General features: G+C 40.9%; 2 protein-coding genes across 4 annotated transcripts; both read left to right on the plus strand.

The window, feature by feature from the left end:
* The first annotated feature begins 624 nt into the window (after nucleotides 1–624).
* LOC120779639 (piggyBac transposable element-derived protein 3-like) lies at nucleotides 625–1,781 on the plus strand. Of its 2 annotated transcripts, XM_040111991.1 has the most exons (3): nucleotides 625–714; nucleotides 832–1,343; nucleotides 1,443–1,781. In XM_040111991.1, exons 2-3 carry the CDS (start codon nucleotides 839–841, stop codon nucleotides 1,574–1,576), a joined length of 639 nt encoding a protein of 212 aa, XP_039967925.1. In that variant the 5' UTR covers nucleotides 625–714; nucleotides 832–838; the 3' UTR covers nucleotides 1,577–1,781. The 2 variants fall into 2 exon arrangements, with proteins under 2 accessions (XP_039967925.1, XP_039967924.1); XM_040111990.1 differs by having other exon boundaries at nucleotides 832–1,781.
* Nucleotides 1,782–5,081: 3,300 nt separating this feature from the next.
* Nucleotides 5,082–7,416, plus strand: LOC120779651 (piggyBac transposable element-derived protein 4-like). 2 transcript variants are annotated; one of them, XM_040112000.1, is made up of 3 exons: nucleotides 5,082–5,540; nucleotides 5,611–6,502; nucleotides 6,565–7,416. In XM_040112000.1, exons 2-3 carry the CDS (start codon nucleotides 6,040–6,042, stop codon nucleotides 6,828–6,830), a joined length of 729 nt encoding a protein of 242 aa, XP_039967934.1. In that variant the 5' UTR covers nucleotides 5,082–5,540; nucleotides 5,611–6,039; the 3' UTR covers nucleotides 6,831–7,416. The 2 variants fall into 2 exon arrangements, with proteins under 2 accessions (XP_039967934.1, XP_039967933.1); XM_040111999.1 differs by having other exon boundaries at nucleotides 5,082–6,502.
* Nucleotides 7,417–12,819: the final 5,403 nt, after the last annotated feature.

Genomic DNA, 12,819 nt, shown 5'->3' on the forward strand with positions numbered 1-12,819 from the left:
GCCCGCCTGAAGAACAACAAAGCGGCAGGGGCCGACGGATTGCCGGCCGAGCTATTCAAACACGGCGGCGAAGAACTGATAAGGAGCATGCATCAGCTTCTTTGTAAAATATGGTCGGACGAAAGCATGCCCAACGATTGGAATTTAAGTGTGCTATGCCCAATCCATAAAAAAGGAGACCCCACAATCTGCGCCAACTACCGTGGGATTAGCCTCCTCAACATCGCATATAAGGTTCTATCGAGCGTATTGTGTGAAAGATTAAAGCCCACCGTCAACAAACTGATTGGACCTTATCAGTGTGGCTTCAGACCTGGAAAATCAACAACCGACCAGATATTCACCATGCGCCAAATCTTGGAAAAGACCCGTGAAAGGAGAATCGACACACACCACCTTTTCGTCGATTTCAAAGCTGCTTTCGACAGCACGAAAAGGAGCTGCCTTTATGCCGCGATGTCTGAATTTGGTATCCCCGCAAAACTAATACGGCTGACATCTTATGGTAAAGGTTTGTACTACAAATTCTTCTAAAGCTATCAAAGTTTCCACTATTTATCACTATTTATCTAATTTGAATATGACAGTCGAGAATTTTTGCAAGAGACGCCTAGTCAGTAACTTTGAAAATCAATAAAGAATCAATTTTTCACTTTTTTTTTGGTAATTCAAAGTGGATACTACAGTTGAAGTGTTGGATTATCGTGTAAAAAGGTGGGTTTTATATTTTACTTAATTCTACCCGCGTAACTTTTCCTTATTTTCTGTGTTGCACATATGTGTACTCCAGGACTAAACATTAGTTTTGTGTAATATATGACCGATTTTCAGTTTCAACATGGACGACCGAGAAATTGAGGCTTTATTGAATGATAGCGACTTGGACTTCTCTGGAGATAGCGATGATGAGTACCTACCACCAGATTTAATGGAAACGGACAGCGAAGAAGGTGCAGTTATCATGGAAATGGGTGGCGAAGAGGGTGCAGATATCATGGAAATGGATGGCGAAGATGCAAGTGTGGAACTGGTACAGAACGAGACGAATTCAGGAGAGGAATCGCAGAATACACTGCGTTCAGCGTTGTGGCGCACTACTGGAATGACTCCTCGTGGGCCAGACATTTCGGAGGATGTACTTGTTTCGGAGGGTACTTCAGACATGAATATATTGTACTGCTTTTTTGAGTATCTGGGCGTAGAATTCTGGGAGTTAGTAGCAGAGCAGAGCAACCTATATTCGGCACAAAAGCGGGATTTAAAATCGTTGAACACGAACGCTATTGAAATGATTAAATTTGCAGGCGTGCACTTGATGATGGGCAACCTCAAATATCCTCAAGGTAAGCTTTATTGGAATAGAGAGTTACGTGTGCCTATTATTGCGGATACAATGAACCGAGACAGATTTTTTGAGCTTCGAAATTATCTACACATTGTAGATCTAAATAAGCCAAATGCTGGTGACAAACTATGGAAAATAAGACCACTAATAGACCCCATTTTGAAGAGATGCCATGAGTTGTCACGGTCTAAGCATATGTCCATAGACGAACATATGATTCCATTTTCATGACGATGTGAATTTCGCCAATATGTGCCTTCTAAGCCAAATCCTCTTGGTCTTAAGAACTTTGTACTGGCGGCCCGAGATGGGCTGGCAAAAAAATAATGGCATTTTTCTGACTGGGACTGTGATGATAAATCGCATTGGACCAGTAACAAAGAAACTGAAGGCTGATAAGGTTCTGCAAAGAGGACATTGGGATGAAAAAGTAAGAAGTGACGAACGAGTATGTGTTGTCAAATGGATGGATACAAGGCCTGTAACAATGCTGTCGACATGCACAGGATGTACTCCGGCAGATACCTGTAAACGTCGGTGTAAAAAACAAAAGCGAAAAATTGACGTAGATCGGCCAGCAGCTATCAGAAATTACAACACCTGTATGGGTGGGATTGACTTATGCGACAGGCTAATTGCTTACTATCGGTGTAGTATTCGAACAAATAAATGGACGGTTAGAATTTTCTGTCATTTCCTTGACCTAATTGCCGTCAATTGTTGGATTATGTATATGCGTTGCTGTGCTGAAGAAGACATCCAAAGCAAGGACAAATTAGAACTACTCCCATACAGACTTAATCTGGCCAAAGCGTTGATGAACTATGCAGGCGGACTTCTCCACTTCTCGTTCCAGCACCAGTGCCTCTAAAAGATCCCATTTGAATGTTACAGACGACGAATTCGACTATGATGATAAGCCTCCTGCAAAGAAACGCCGCCAGATTATCCCACAGCCACAAACCGAAACCAGACTGGACAATGTTGGTCATCAGCCGAGATTCGTAGACAATAACTTCGCCTCAAAATGTCGTCATCCGAAGTGCTCTTCACGTTGCCGCACCATTTGTGTAAAATGTAATATCTACCTATGTATTTTAAAAAATAATTTTTTTGAAGACTATCACACCATGAAAAATCTCAACTCGAAATAACATAAGTGAGACCTGAAGTACACATATGTGCAACCGATTTTTTCCATACTTACAAATAAAAATTTTTATATCTTTCAAAGCATGTGTTTTTTTATATCTCCACAACTACAAAAAACCAAAAAAAAAACATTAAAACCATGTTTAGATCATGCTCGGGTCTGAAGAGGCTAAAACTGCCCAACGATGAGTAGAAGACGAAAAAAAAATTGTATAACAACTGCGCAATTGAAAAAAAATTTACTGCAATCAAGTTTAGAGTATGTGCAGCGCATGGTATAAATACGGCGTATTTTTTATGCTCTAAAATTTTTTGCTGCATCCCTTTGTATCGTCCTGACATATTAGCAGCATTGTCATATGATTGTCCTCTGCACTTTGCAATATCTATTTTGCAACCCTCTAGATAACTGAGTAGTTTGACGTCTCTTCTCCGGTAGATCCGTATGTGATAGGTCAGGCGTGGAGTCCACTGAGAGGCTAAAGTACATGAAATGTATTTTTTTGGTGTACAGTTCAATCGAAACCTAGGCCAATCGATAGAAAATATTATCTAAAACAATAATTACTCCTTGAAGAAATGACGGAAATCTCATAGTTTCGAGATACATTATTTCACTGTGAAGTTATAAAATCAAATAATACGATACTCTTTAGGTAGGTACTAGTAACCGAGAATATGAAGTAATATAGAATGCGCATCTCATACAACGTACACGTTGTATGGCGGCTCATACTGGTACAACCCGTTAGTTTGCTGTTAAGTTCACAAACAAATTGCTCATTTTGCTGTTAACTTTACAGAAAATTCAATGTACAGAAGCCATAACTGTAGCCGAATGACTCCTCGTTTCCTTGCTTCGTTTCTCACAATTTTGGCAGTCAAATAAAATAAAAATTAAAATGAAAAAAGCATAGAGCGATGCCGCGAAGTCGAACACAGCATTGATTTTGTAGATAGAAAAACAAACGACAATTTGTGTGATATGTTGCCCTTGTATGTGTGGAGATGATTTGGTTCTTCGTTGCTTAGCAAAAAATTCAAATTTTCTTGCTACTTCATATTTTTAAATCACTTAAATACTGAATGTAGAGTTTTCACATTTTTACACGTAAAACAAAAAAAAAATCATAAAAATGATGGATATGAGGGAATATAAATAAACGAACATATGTATGTGATATTATTTATAAGTCTGCTGTAAAATTAAATTTATACATAAATATGTATTAATAGTTATAATCATAATTTTTTAGTCATTGGGACAAAAACGAAAACAAACATATAGTTTATTATAAATTTTATATAAATTAATTAATTTTTAAATAAAAAATAAAATATTAACATCTATTGACCAGCAATAATTTTTAATTTTCTTTGTTTCGAACTTCCTTTTTGCACAGACCAAATGCAGTGTTGTCTTAAAAGTATTAATAACATAAAATCTAAAATTTCTAGTCTATGGTTACAGCACTCCCCACTGAACCATTCGGGAGTAGAATTTTTGCATGACTCTAACATGAAAGCTTTTATGCCTAATTTCTCAGGCTCTAATTAAAAAATTTGTTAAAAAATTTGTTGAAAAATTATGACATGTTTTACACTAGCTAAGGGCTTCCGATGGAGCAACGAGATTACCGAAATCTGTAAGTGATTGATAGTTTTTGTGAAAAATGAACAGTTCACAAGGAGCAGTTAAAACTTCATCTTTTTTCCTTAATTCCTCGCAACATTTTTCACATTTTAACCTTGGAAAGATTTTGTATGCCACATATCCAATAAAATATCTAATTGATACGAGTACCAGCTCTAAACTAATATCTGACTGGTTACAAAATGAGTCTTCCAAAAGGTAATTCTCATGCAATTGGTCGTTAAAATCGAAATCATATAGCAGGCTGTTATCTTCTTCCTCATTTACAAGCAACTCCGGTTCATTGTTAGAAACGCTGGTAATTACCTGATCCATTGAATCCTGCGTCTCTCCACAGTTGCTAAATGAACTATTTTTTATAATTTTGAAAGCCAATAACCTGGCTAAAATATTATTCAACTCAGCTACAGAGGGGTTGGTACGAGTATTATTACCGCCTTTTTGTTTTAATACAGCAAATATATTTTCTAATTTGTCTTGGTTTAAAGATTTTGTCATAATGAAAAATTTGTCTGAATTATCTTTTAATACTTCTTCGACAATTAGAAGAGCAGATTTTAATGATAATTTCATTCCATCTAAAAAATATACTCTTTTTTTTCGTCGACAAATTTAACTCCCTCTAAGTAGCATAAGAATAATTGAATAAATTTATGTGGTTCTTTGTTGAGTTGAATAGCAGACCGATAACAATTATCTGAGTATAAAGATCCACTATTCATGCAGTAAAAAATTGTGTCAATTTTTGAAATAAATTCAGGCGTTGGTAAAGCCACCGCTTGTGGACTTTGCTTGAAACCCTATGTATCGCAAATAGTTTTAATAGCAGCTTCAACTGTTTTGCTAAACACTTGCGTTGCAAATTTAACTCGCATTTTTTCAAATGAGTTTGGAAATATGTGTTGTCTAGCCAACTGTGGGCACATCTTGGTATTGCAGTTTTCCTCTCGTTCCCACAACTCTTGTATGACTTTAAAACTTACAATGCCATCGGGCGTTTTTTGGTCACACTTCAGCAATTTATTCCGTAACGACTTAATCAAATGTGGGAAATAAAACATAAATGTTTTTCCCTTCAAAATTAAAATAAGGCTTCTCTACACTAACCCCAAAATTAGAAAAGCATTTTCAATTAGAGAACATTGATTTCAGCATAAAAACGCATACCTGCTTACCAATTTTATTTGTTCTCTCGAAGCCTGTACATTCAAATCCGTCAATCAAATCCAGTTTTGAATTATATCTTAACAAACATACGTCCAAGCTTATGAAAATGTTGTGAGTTGTGTGATTTATTTCAACTGTGAAGACGCTCGGGTAGACATTTTTTTTGCTCAGTGATATGGGAATGTAAAAATCTGCGCAATTAAAATGCAGCGAAGAAACCAGGTAATAATTTAACTTTTTATAATATTGCGATTCTTTTATTATATGTAGGTATGTATTCATATTTGTATAGATTTTATCACGTCAAAGAATTGAAGAAATCGTCAATGATGATGACGAGTCACTTGATGAAGCGTCTGATGAAGACCAAGATTTTCAATGTGATGGATCTGAAATAAATGAGTCTGATATATCTACAGATTCTTTTGATAGCATTGAAAGTCTTAGCAGAGAAACACAAGGAAATAATGAATGTTTTCCTGCAAAAGATGGTACGATTGTTTGGTATAAAGATCCTCAACAAATGCAATGCAGCAGAATGCGACAAGAATGCATTCTTTCAAATAAACCAGGCCCTTCACAACACGCACGTTCCTTGGTTGCTAGCATAAAAGGTGCTTTCGATTTATTCATTTCACTAGAACTGAAACAAATTATTGTTGAAATGACCAACTTCAAGGGCGTGCAGTTATATGAAAGTTAGTGGGAGATCATTGATATAATGGAACTGGAAGCATACTACTTTGGGCTGCAGATCATGGCTGGTGTTTCCAAGTCTAACCGGGAAAGCTTGAGATGTTTATGGGATGAAACAAATGGAAGACCCATATTCCGCGCTGTTACGCACATTGAACGATTTATGCAAATTTCACGATGCCTCCGTTTTGATAGCCATGAAGATAGGGAAACCAGACGGTTACGTGATAAGCTAGCTCCAATAAGAAATATTTGGGACAAATGGAGCAAAAATCTTAAACTGATGTATAATCCAAATGAAAATGTGACCGGCGATGAGCAGCTGGTACTTTTTCGTGGAAGATGCTGTTTTAGACAGTACATACCTTCCAAACCTGCCAAATATGGCAGTAAAATATGGGCTCTTTGCGATTCCAAGTCCAACTACGCATGGAATATGGATGTCTATCTAGGAAGGGCCAGAAAAACTCAGCCAGAAAAGAACCAAGGTAAAAGCTATCAACATGAGAAAAAAAGCATGAAACAAACAATACAAAAATATTTTCTTTAGGTGAAAATGTAGTTATAAATCTCACACGCAATTTGGGGAAAGGTCATACCGTCACGTGTGACAACTTTTTTACAACCTACAATTTGGCTGTCGAATTGCTACGACGTAAAATAACGGTAGTAGAAACAGTTAGAAAGAACAAGAAGTTTCTTCCCCTCCAAGCTATTGACGTCAGGAAAAAACCAGAGCATTATTCGGAATTATTTTTCACACAAAATGTGACTGTTGTGACCTACATGCCAAAGAAATACAATTCGTTGTTGTAATGAGTACTCTTCCTCATTCGGCAGAGACTAGGGATGATCAGAAAAAGAAACCAGAAATGATACATCACTATAATGCGACTAAAGCAGGTGTTGATGCGCTGGACCAATTAATAGCAACGTACACATGTAAACGCCAAACGAAACGATGGCCAGTTGCACTCTTTTCCAATATGGTCGATGTTTCGGGATATAACGCATATGTTATATGAACCGAACTTAATACCGAATGGAACAGGACTAAAAACTTTAAGCGGCGATTATTTTTAGTAGACTTGGCCACATCTTTGGTAACCCCGCACTTTGCACGCCGAAAGCGAATGCCCTATGGTCCTTCTACAAAAAGAGTTGTGGAAATCATCCAGGAAGCAGTCGCAGCAGACACTCCCAGTTTATCCACGGTCGTGCAGCCTCAAGATTCTCCTTTATGCTTCTTGGGTAAGAGACAAAGGTGTTTTTATTGTCCACATACTAAAAACTCCAACAAGCATTCAGTTCGTTGCGATAAATGCTTGAAATTTATATGCAAACAACATAGTGTAAAGGCAGTTATGTGTATAAATTGTCAGAATTGATGTATTTTTTACTGACTCTTATTGAAAACAATTTTGAATTTGTTAATTTTATGTTTAAATAATAAAAAAAATGACTTTGCCATTATAATTTTACCATACTGACGTGTTTTTGCTATTGGGTCACATTGACCCACAAATTGTTTATGAGGGGTACAATCTCAATTTGTGCAGAAGGGTTAAGTTGCAGCTTGTTCGGACGGACAGACAGACAGTCAACTGGATTTTAACTTGTCTCGCCATCCTGACCATTTGTCGCCATCCTATCCACCCAATCCAATTGGAACCAAAAATACGTTCAAAATGCATTAACATATGGCGCTGATCAACGTATTGTACTGATCTATGTGCTTCAAAGAAAGTACCGTGAGGTAAGGCCGTCGCCGGCAGGTACTCACGTAAATCACAACAATTGTTGTTGTCCAATACTGCCATACGGCAGTGAGGATTTTATGGACGAGCTACTCCGGCTGAACCTCCAGAACTTCAGCCCAGCGTCCCAGAGGTCTGTCGTCCCTGGAAGGTAGCCCCTGATGGTGGCACCAATGTCGTCCGTGAGGGTTGATGTCCGCTCTCTTTGAGGCAGGTAGGTGCTACATCAAATGGTTTTCTTTCCGGGTGTGACCGGATGGCCTTGTCGCTGGCTGCTTCCGGTGCATGGGATTTGATCACAAGGTGGCTGAGTGTAGGGCTTGATCAGATGTCTACCGGAGTTGTGGTCAAGAAAGCCACAGAGCTGCCGGTTGCGTGAATGCACCCAATTGCCGGAACTGTGCATTTAAGGGTAGGCCAGCTCGGCATCTAATGACGTCAGCTGTCTGCCCGATTTATTGTCTGGTACTTAGGAGGTATGATAGTTACATATATGCCTAGAAAGATTAAATGGTGGACTCATGAGTTAATCTTGAAGATAAGGGCTGTCAGGCTATTAAGGCGAAAGTCTCAACGCGCCCGACGGATACAGGATCATTTATCTTCAAAAACTGGACAAAAGTGAGAATTACAAACTTCAGCGATGCTTCTCAAAATTGAGTTTTTTTAGTACCTAAGTAACCGTACTACAATAAACCTATTAAATTATTGACCTTCAGCCCGCTATTTTGCCACACAAGTAGTCGGAACTTAGACTTCGTTCAGTACGCACCTCCTTATTCGCGATACTCTCTATCGGAGCCGGTGTGAAAATTGGACAATGGGCGTGGCACCGCCCACTTTTTGGTGAAATCCTATATTTCAGGACCCAATAGACCGATTTCCACTAAATTTAGTTTGTGATATTCTTTTAATATTTCTACGTCACAGTGTGAAAATGAGCGACATCAGACTACAATCACAACTACTTCCCATATATGCAACACAATTTAAAATTCCATTTGAATCTTTCACTTCAGCACACAAATTAAGATGTAATTGATGAAACGAAATAAAATTTTGCGGTAATAATTCCGTAAAGTATGACCTTTCTCCATATGATTGGGGATTGTACATAGGGTACCTTAATGAAACCCAGGGAACAGTTTTTGAGTATGTGGCATATTAGTAGTATCTGGGATGAGCAAAAATAGATAAAATCTGGTCGATACTACCCCTATCTCAAATATATTCAATATAAAATGTTCGGTTTCACCCGAAATCAGCCCTTCCATACTCGTTTTATTTTAATATATTGCATTATTATTATATATATAAAATTATGCATTTTCATTCGTAAAATCACTTTAAATAACTTTGTCCGGTTTTTCTATGTGTGACGGTGCAGTTTTCATAGGCTGTCCCAGCTTAGGTATGAATTTAGTTGCGCGGATAGAGAATATAAAGAAATGGCAGTGAAGGTTGCAGGAGAAGGAGAGAAATAGGAATGACCCTTGGGGTCAGGTCTATCGGATCTGTCGGGTTCGTAAGAAGGAGGATGTCACTTCTCTTCGCGTCGGAAACACTCTGTTACCGTCGTGGAGAGTGTGCGGGGATTCTGTTAGGTGTTTCCTTGGTCGCAGGTTCAGGTACCTGAAGCACAAGAGGTACCTCCATTAGATGACGGGGAGTTGGGGTACGCCTTTAGCCTAATTCGGTCTAAACAGTACCAGGTTTTGATGGTTTGAACGGAGAGATGTGTAAACGCTTGTGGAAGTTCATTCCGGAATACTTGGAGGCCATTTATAATAAGTGCATCTGGGAGGGATACTTTCGACGTGAGTGGAAAAGTGCTAGGGTTGATTCTCTTCTGAAGTCCCCTGATAAGTTCAGGTGCATTCCTCGGTCTTATTGGGACATCAGTCTCCTTCCAGTACTTGAAAAACAAACAAATATTTGTTGACTTAAAGGGGCGTTGGAGGATGGAGTCATGTGTTGAAGTTCACACAAGTGAATAAAGTTCTCTGATCGCCATTCACTTGGGAGTGGCCAAAAACGATTCTTTTACAAATGCCTCAAGCAGCTCACTACTTCCGGTCTTTGACCAAGTATCCTCTGGGTAGCCTAAGAACACCCGTTCGAAGGCGAGCTAATGTGAAAAGGCGAAACATCCTCTACATAGGGTTGTGCGCTGGGTTTGGGACCCGCCACGTAATAAAACTATGCCAATGAAAAGTAAGCGACAGCCTCGGATGAGAGACCCCCTTTTGATGACGACCATGGCAAACGAAATAAGGACTACGATTTGAGGGCATGCACCTGGAATGTCAGGACCCTTAATTGGGAAGGTGCCGCTGCCCAGCTGGTTTATGTCCTCGCAAAAATAAAGGCTGACATCACCGCCGTCCAAGAAATGCGATGGGCAGGACAAGGACAGAGACAAGTAGGTCCATGTGACATATACTACAGTGGCCATATAAAGGAGCGCAAGTTTGGTGTTGGATTCGTGGTGGGAGAGAGACTCCGTCGCCGAGTAATATCATTCACTCCGGTGAATGAACGTCTAGCCACAATCCGCATCAAAGCGAGGTTCTTCAACATATCGCGGATTTGCGCCCACTCCCCGACAGAAGAGAAGGACGAGGTGACCAAAGATGCCTTCTATGAGCGCTTGGAGCGCGCTTATGAGAGTTGCCGCCGCCACGATGTCAAAATCGTGCTTGGCGACTTTAACGCCAGAGTGGGCAAAGAAGGTGTCTTTGGCACTACGGTCGGTAAATTCGGCCTCCACGACGAAACATCCCCTAATGAGCTGAGGCTGATTGACTTCGCCGGGGCCCGAAATATGGTTATCTGTAGTACTAGATTCCAGCATAAGAAGATTCATCAAGCTACCTGGCTGTCTTCGGATCGAAAAACTACCAACCAGATCGATCATGTTGCGATAGACGGAAGACACGTCTCCAGTGTTTTAGATGTGCGTGCGCTCCGAGGTCCTAACATCGACTCGGACCACTGTCTTGTTGCAGCCAAGATTCGCACCCGCCTCTGAGCAGCAAAAAACGCACGTCAACAAACACAGGGAAGGTTCGACGTCGAGAAGCTGCAATCACAACAGACAGCGGAACGATTTTCTACTCGGCTTGCACTCCTGCTCTCTGAGAGCACTCGTCAACAACTCGGTATAAGGGAACTGTGGGACGGCATTTCAAATTCCTTACGTAGAGCTGCAACCGAAGCCATTGGTTTGTGTGCCGTGTCGCAGCGGAGAGAAAACAGGCTGCCTACCTCGCAACGTTACGATCGACCACAACAAGTGCGGGATGGGATAGATACCGATAGATGGGAAGGGAAGCGAGACGCATTTGCAGACAGAAAAAGAAAGAGGCTGAAATGCGTGAGTTTCAAGAGCTTGATAAGCAGGCCGACAGGGGTAATGCTCGAAAATTCTACGAAGAAATGCGGCGGCTTACAGAAGGTTTCAAGACCGGAGCATACTCTTGTAGAACCCCCAAAGGTGATCTAGTGACCGATGTCCAGAGCATACTTAAATTATGGAGGGAACACTTCTCCAGTCTGCTGAATGGCAGTGAACGCACGACGTCAGGAGAAGGCGAACCCGATTCCCCAATCGATGACGATGGAGCAGACGTTCCATTGCCCGACCATGAAGAAGTTCGAATAGCAATTGCCCGCCTGAAGAACAACAAAGCGGCAGGGGTTGACGGATTGCCGGCCGAGTTATTCAAACACGGAGGCGAAGAACTGATAAGGAGCATGCATCAGCTTCTTTGTAAAATATGGTCGGACGAAAGCATGCCCAACGATTGGAATTTTAGTGTGCTATGCCCAATCCATAAAAAACGAGACCCCACAATCTGCGCCAACTACCGTGGGATTAGCCTCCTCAACATCGCATATAAGGTTCTGTCGAGCGTATTGTGTGAAAGATTAAAGCCCACCGTCAACAAACTGATTGGACCTAATCAGTGTGGCTTCAGACCTGGAAAATCAACAACCGACCAGATATTCACCATGCGCCAAATCTTGGAAAAGACCCGTGAAAGGAGAATCGACACACACCACCTCTTCGTCGATTTCAAAGCTGCTTTCAGACAGATTTATGCCGCGATGTCTGAATTTGGTATCCCCGCAAAACTAATACGGCTGTGTAAACTGACGTTGAGCAACACCAAAAGCTCCGTCAGGATCGGGAAGGACCTCTCCGAGCCGTTCGATACCAAACGAGGTTTCAGACAAGGCGACTCCCTATCGTGCGACTTCTTCAACCTGCTTCTGGAGAAAATAGTACGATCTGCAGAACTAAACAGAGAAGGTACCATCTTCTATAAGAGTGTACAGCAACTGGCGTATGCCGACGATATTGATATCATCGGCCTCAACACCCGCGCAGTTAGTTCTGCATTCTCCAGGCTGGACAAGGAAGCACAGAAAATGGGTCTGGCAGTGAACGAGGGCAAGACGAAATATCTCCTGTCATCAAACAAACAGTCGTCGCACTCGCGACTTGGCTCTCACGTCACTGTTGACAGTCACAACTTTGAAGTTGTAGATAATTTCGTCTATTTAGGATTCAGCATTAACACCAGTAACAATGTCAGCCTGGAAATCCAACGCGGGATTGCTCTTGCCAACAGGTGCTACTTCGGACTGAGTAGGCAATTGAAAAGTAAAGTCCTCTCTCGACGAACAAAAGCTAAACTCTATAAGTCGCTCATAATTCTCGTCCTGGTGTATGGTGCAGAGGCTTGGACGATGACAGCAACCGACGAGTCGACGTTACGAGTTTTCGGGAGAAAAATTCTGCAAAAGATTTATTGTCCTTTGCGCATTGGCCACGGCGAATATCGCATTCGATGGAACGATGAGCTGTACGAGATATACGACGACATTGCAATAGTTCAGCGAATTAAAAGACAGCGGCTACGCTGGCGAGGTCACGTTGTCCGGATGGATGAAAGCACTCCAGCTCTGAAAGTATTCGACGCAGTATCCGCCGGGGGAAGCACTTCCACTCCGTTGGAAGGACCAAGTGGAGAAGGACCTGG

The sequence above is a fragment of the Bactrocera tryoni genome, unplaced genomic scaffold (genome assembly GCF_016617805.1).
Source record: "Bactrocera tryoni isolate S06 unplaced genomic scaffold, CSIRO_BtryS06_freeze2 scaffold_11, whole genome shotgun sequence".
Taxonomy (NCBI): domain Eukaryota; kingdom Metazoa; phylum Arthropoda; class Insecta; order Diptera; family Tephritidae; genus Bactrocera; species Bactrocera tryoni.

Excerpts from the sequence above, each read along its gene's own strand:
- LOC120779651 (XM_040111999.1), top strand. The coding sequence starts at position 6,040 with ATGGAACTGGAAGCATACTACTTTGGGCTGCAGATCATGGCTGGTGTT. Across the intron at positions 6,503-6,564 it reads TCAGCCAGAAAAGAACCAAG|GTGAAAATGTAGTTATAAAT; the intron begins GTAAAAGCTATC and ends TATTTTCTTTAG.
- LOC120779639 (XM_040111990.1), top strand. The coding sequence starts at position 839 with ATGGACGACCGAGAAATTGAGGCTTTATTGAATGATAGCGACTTGGAC.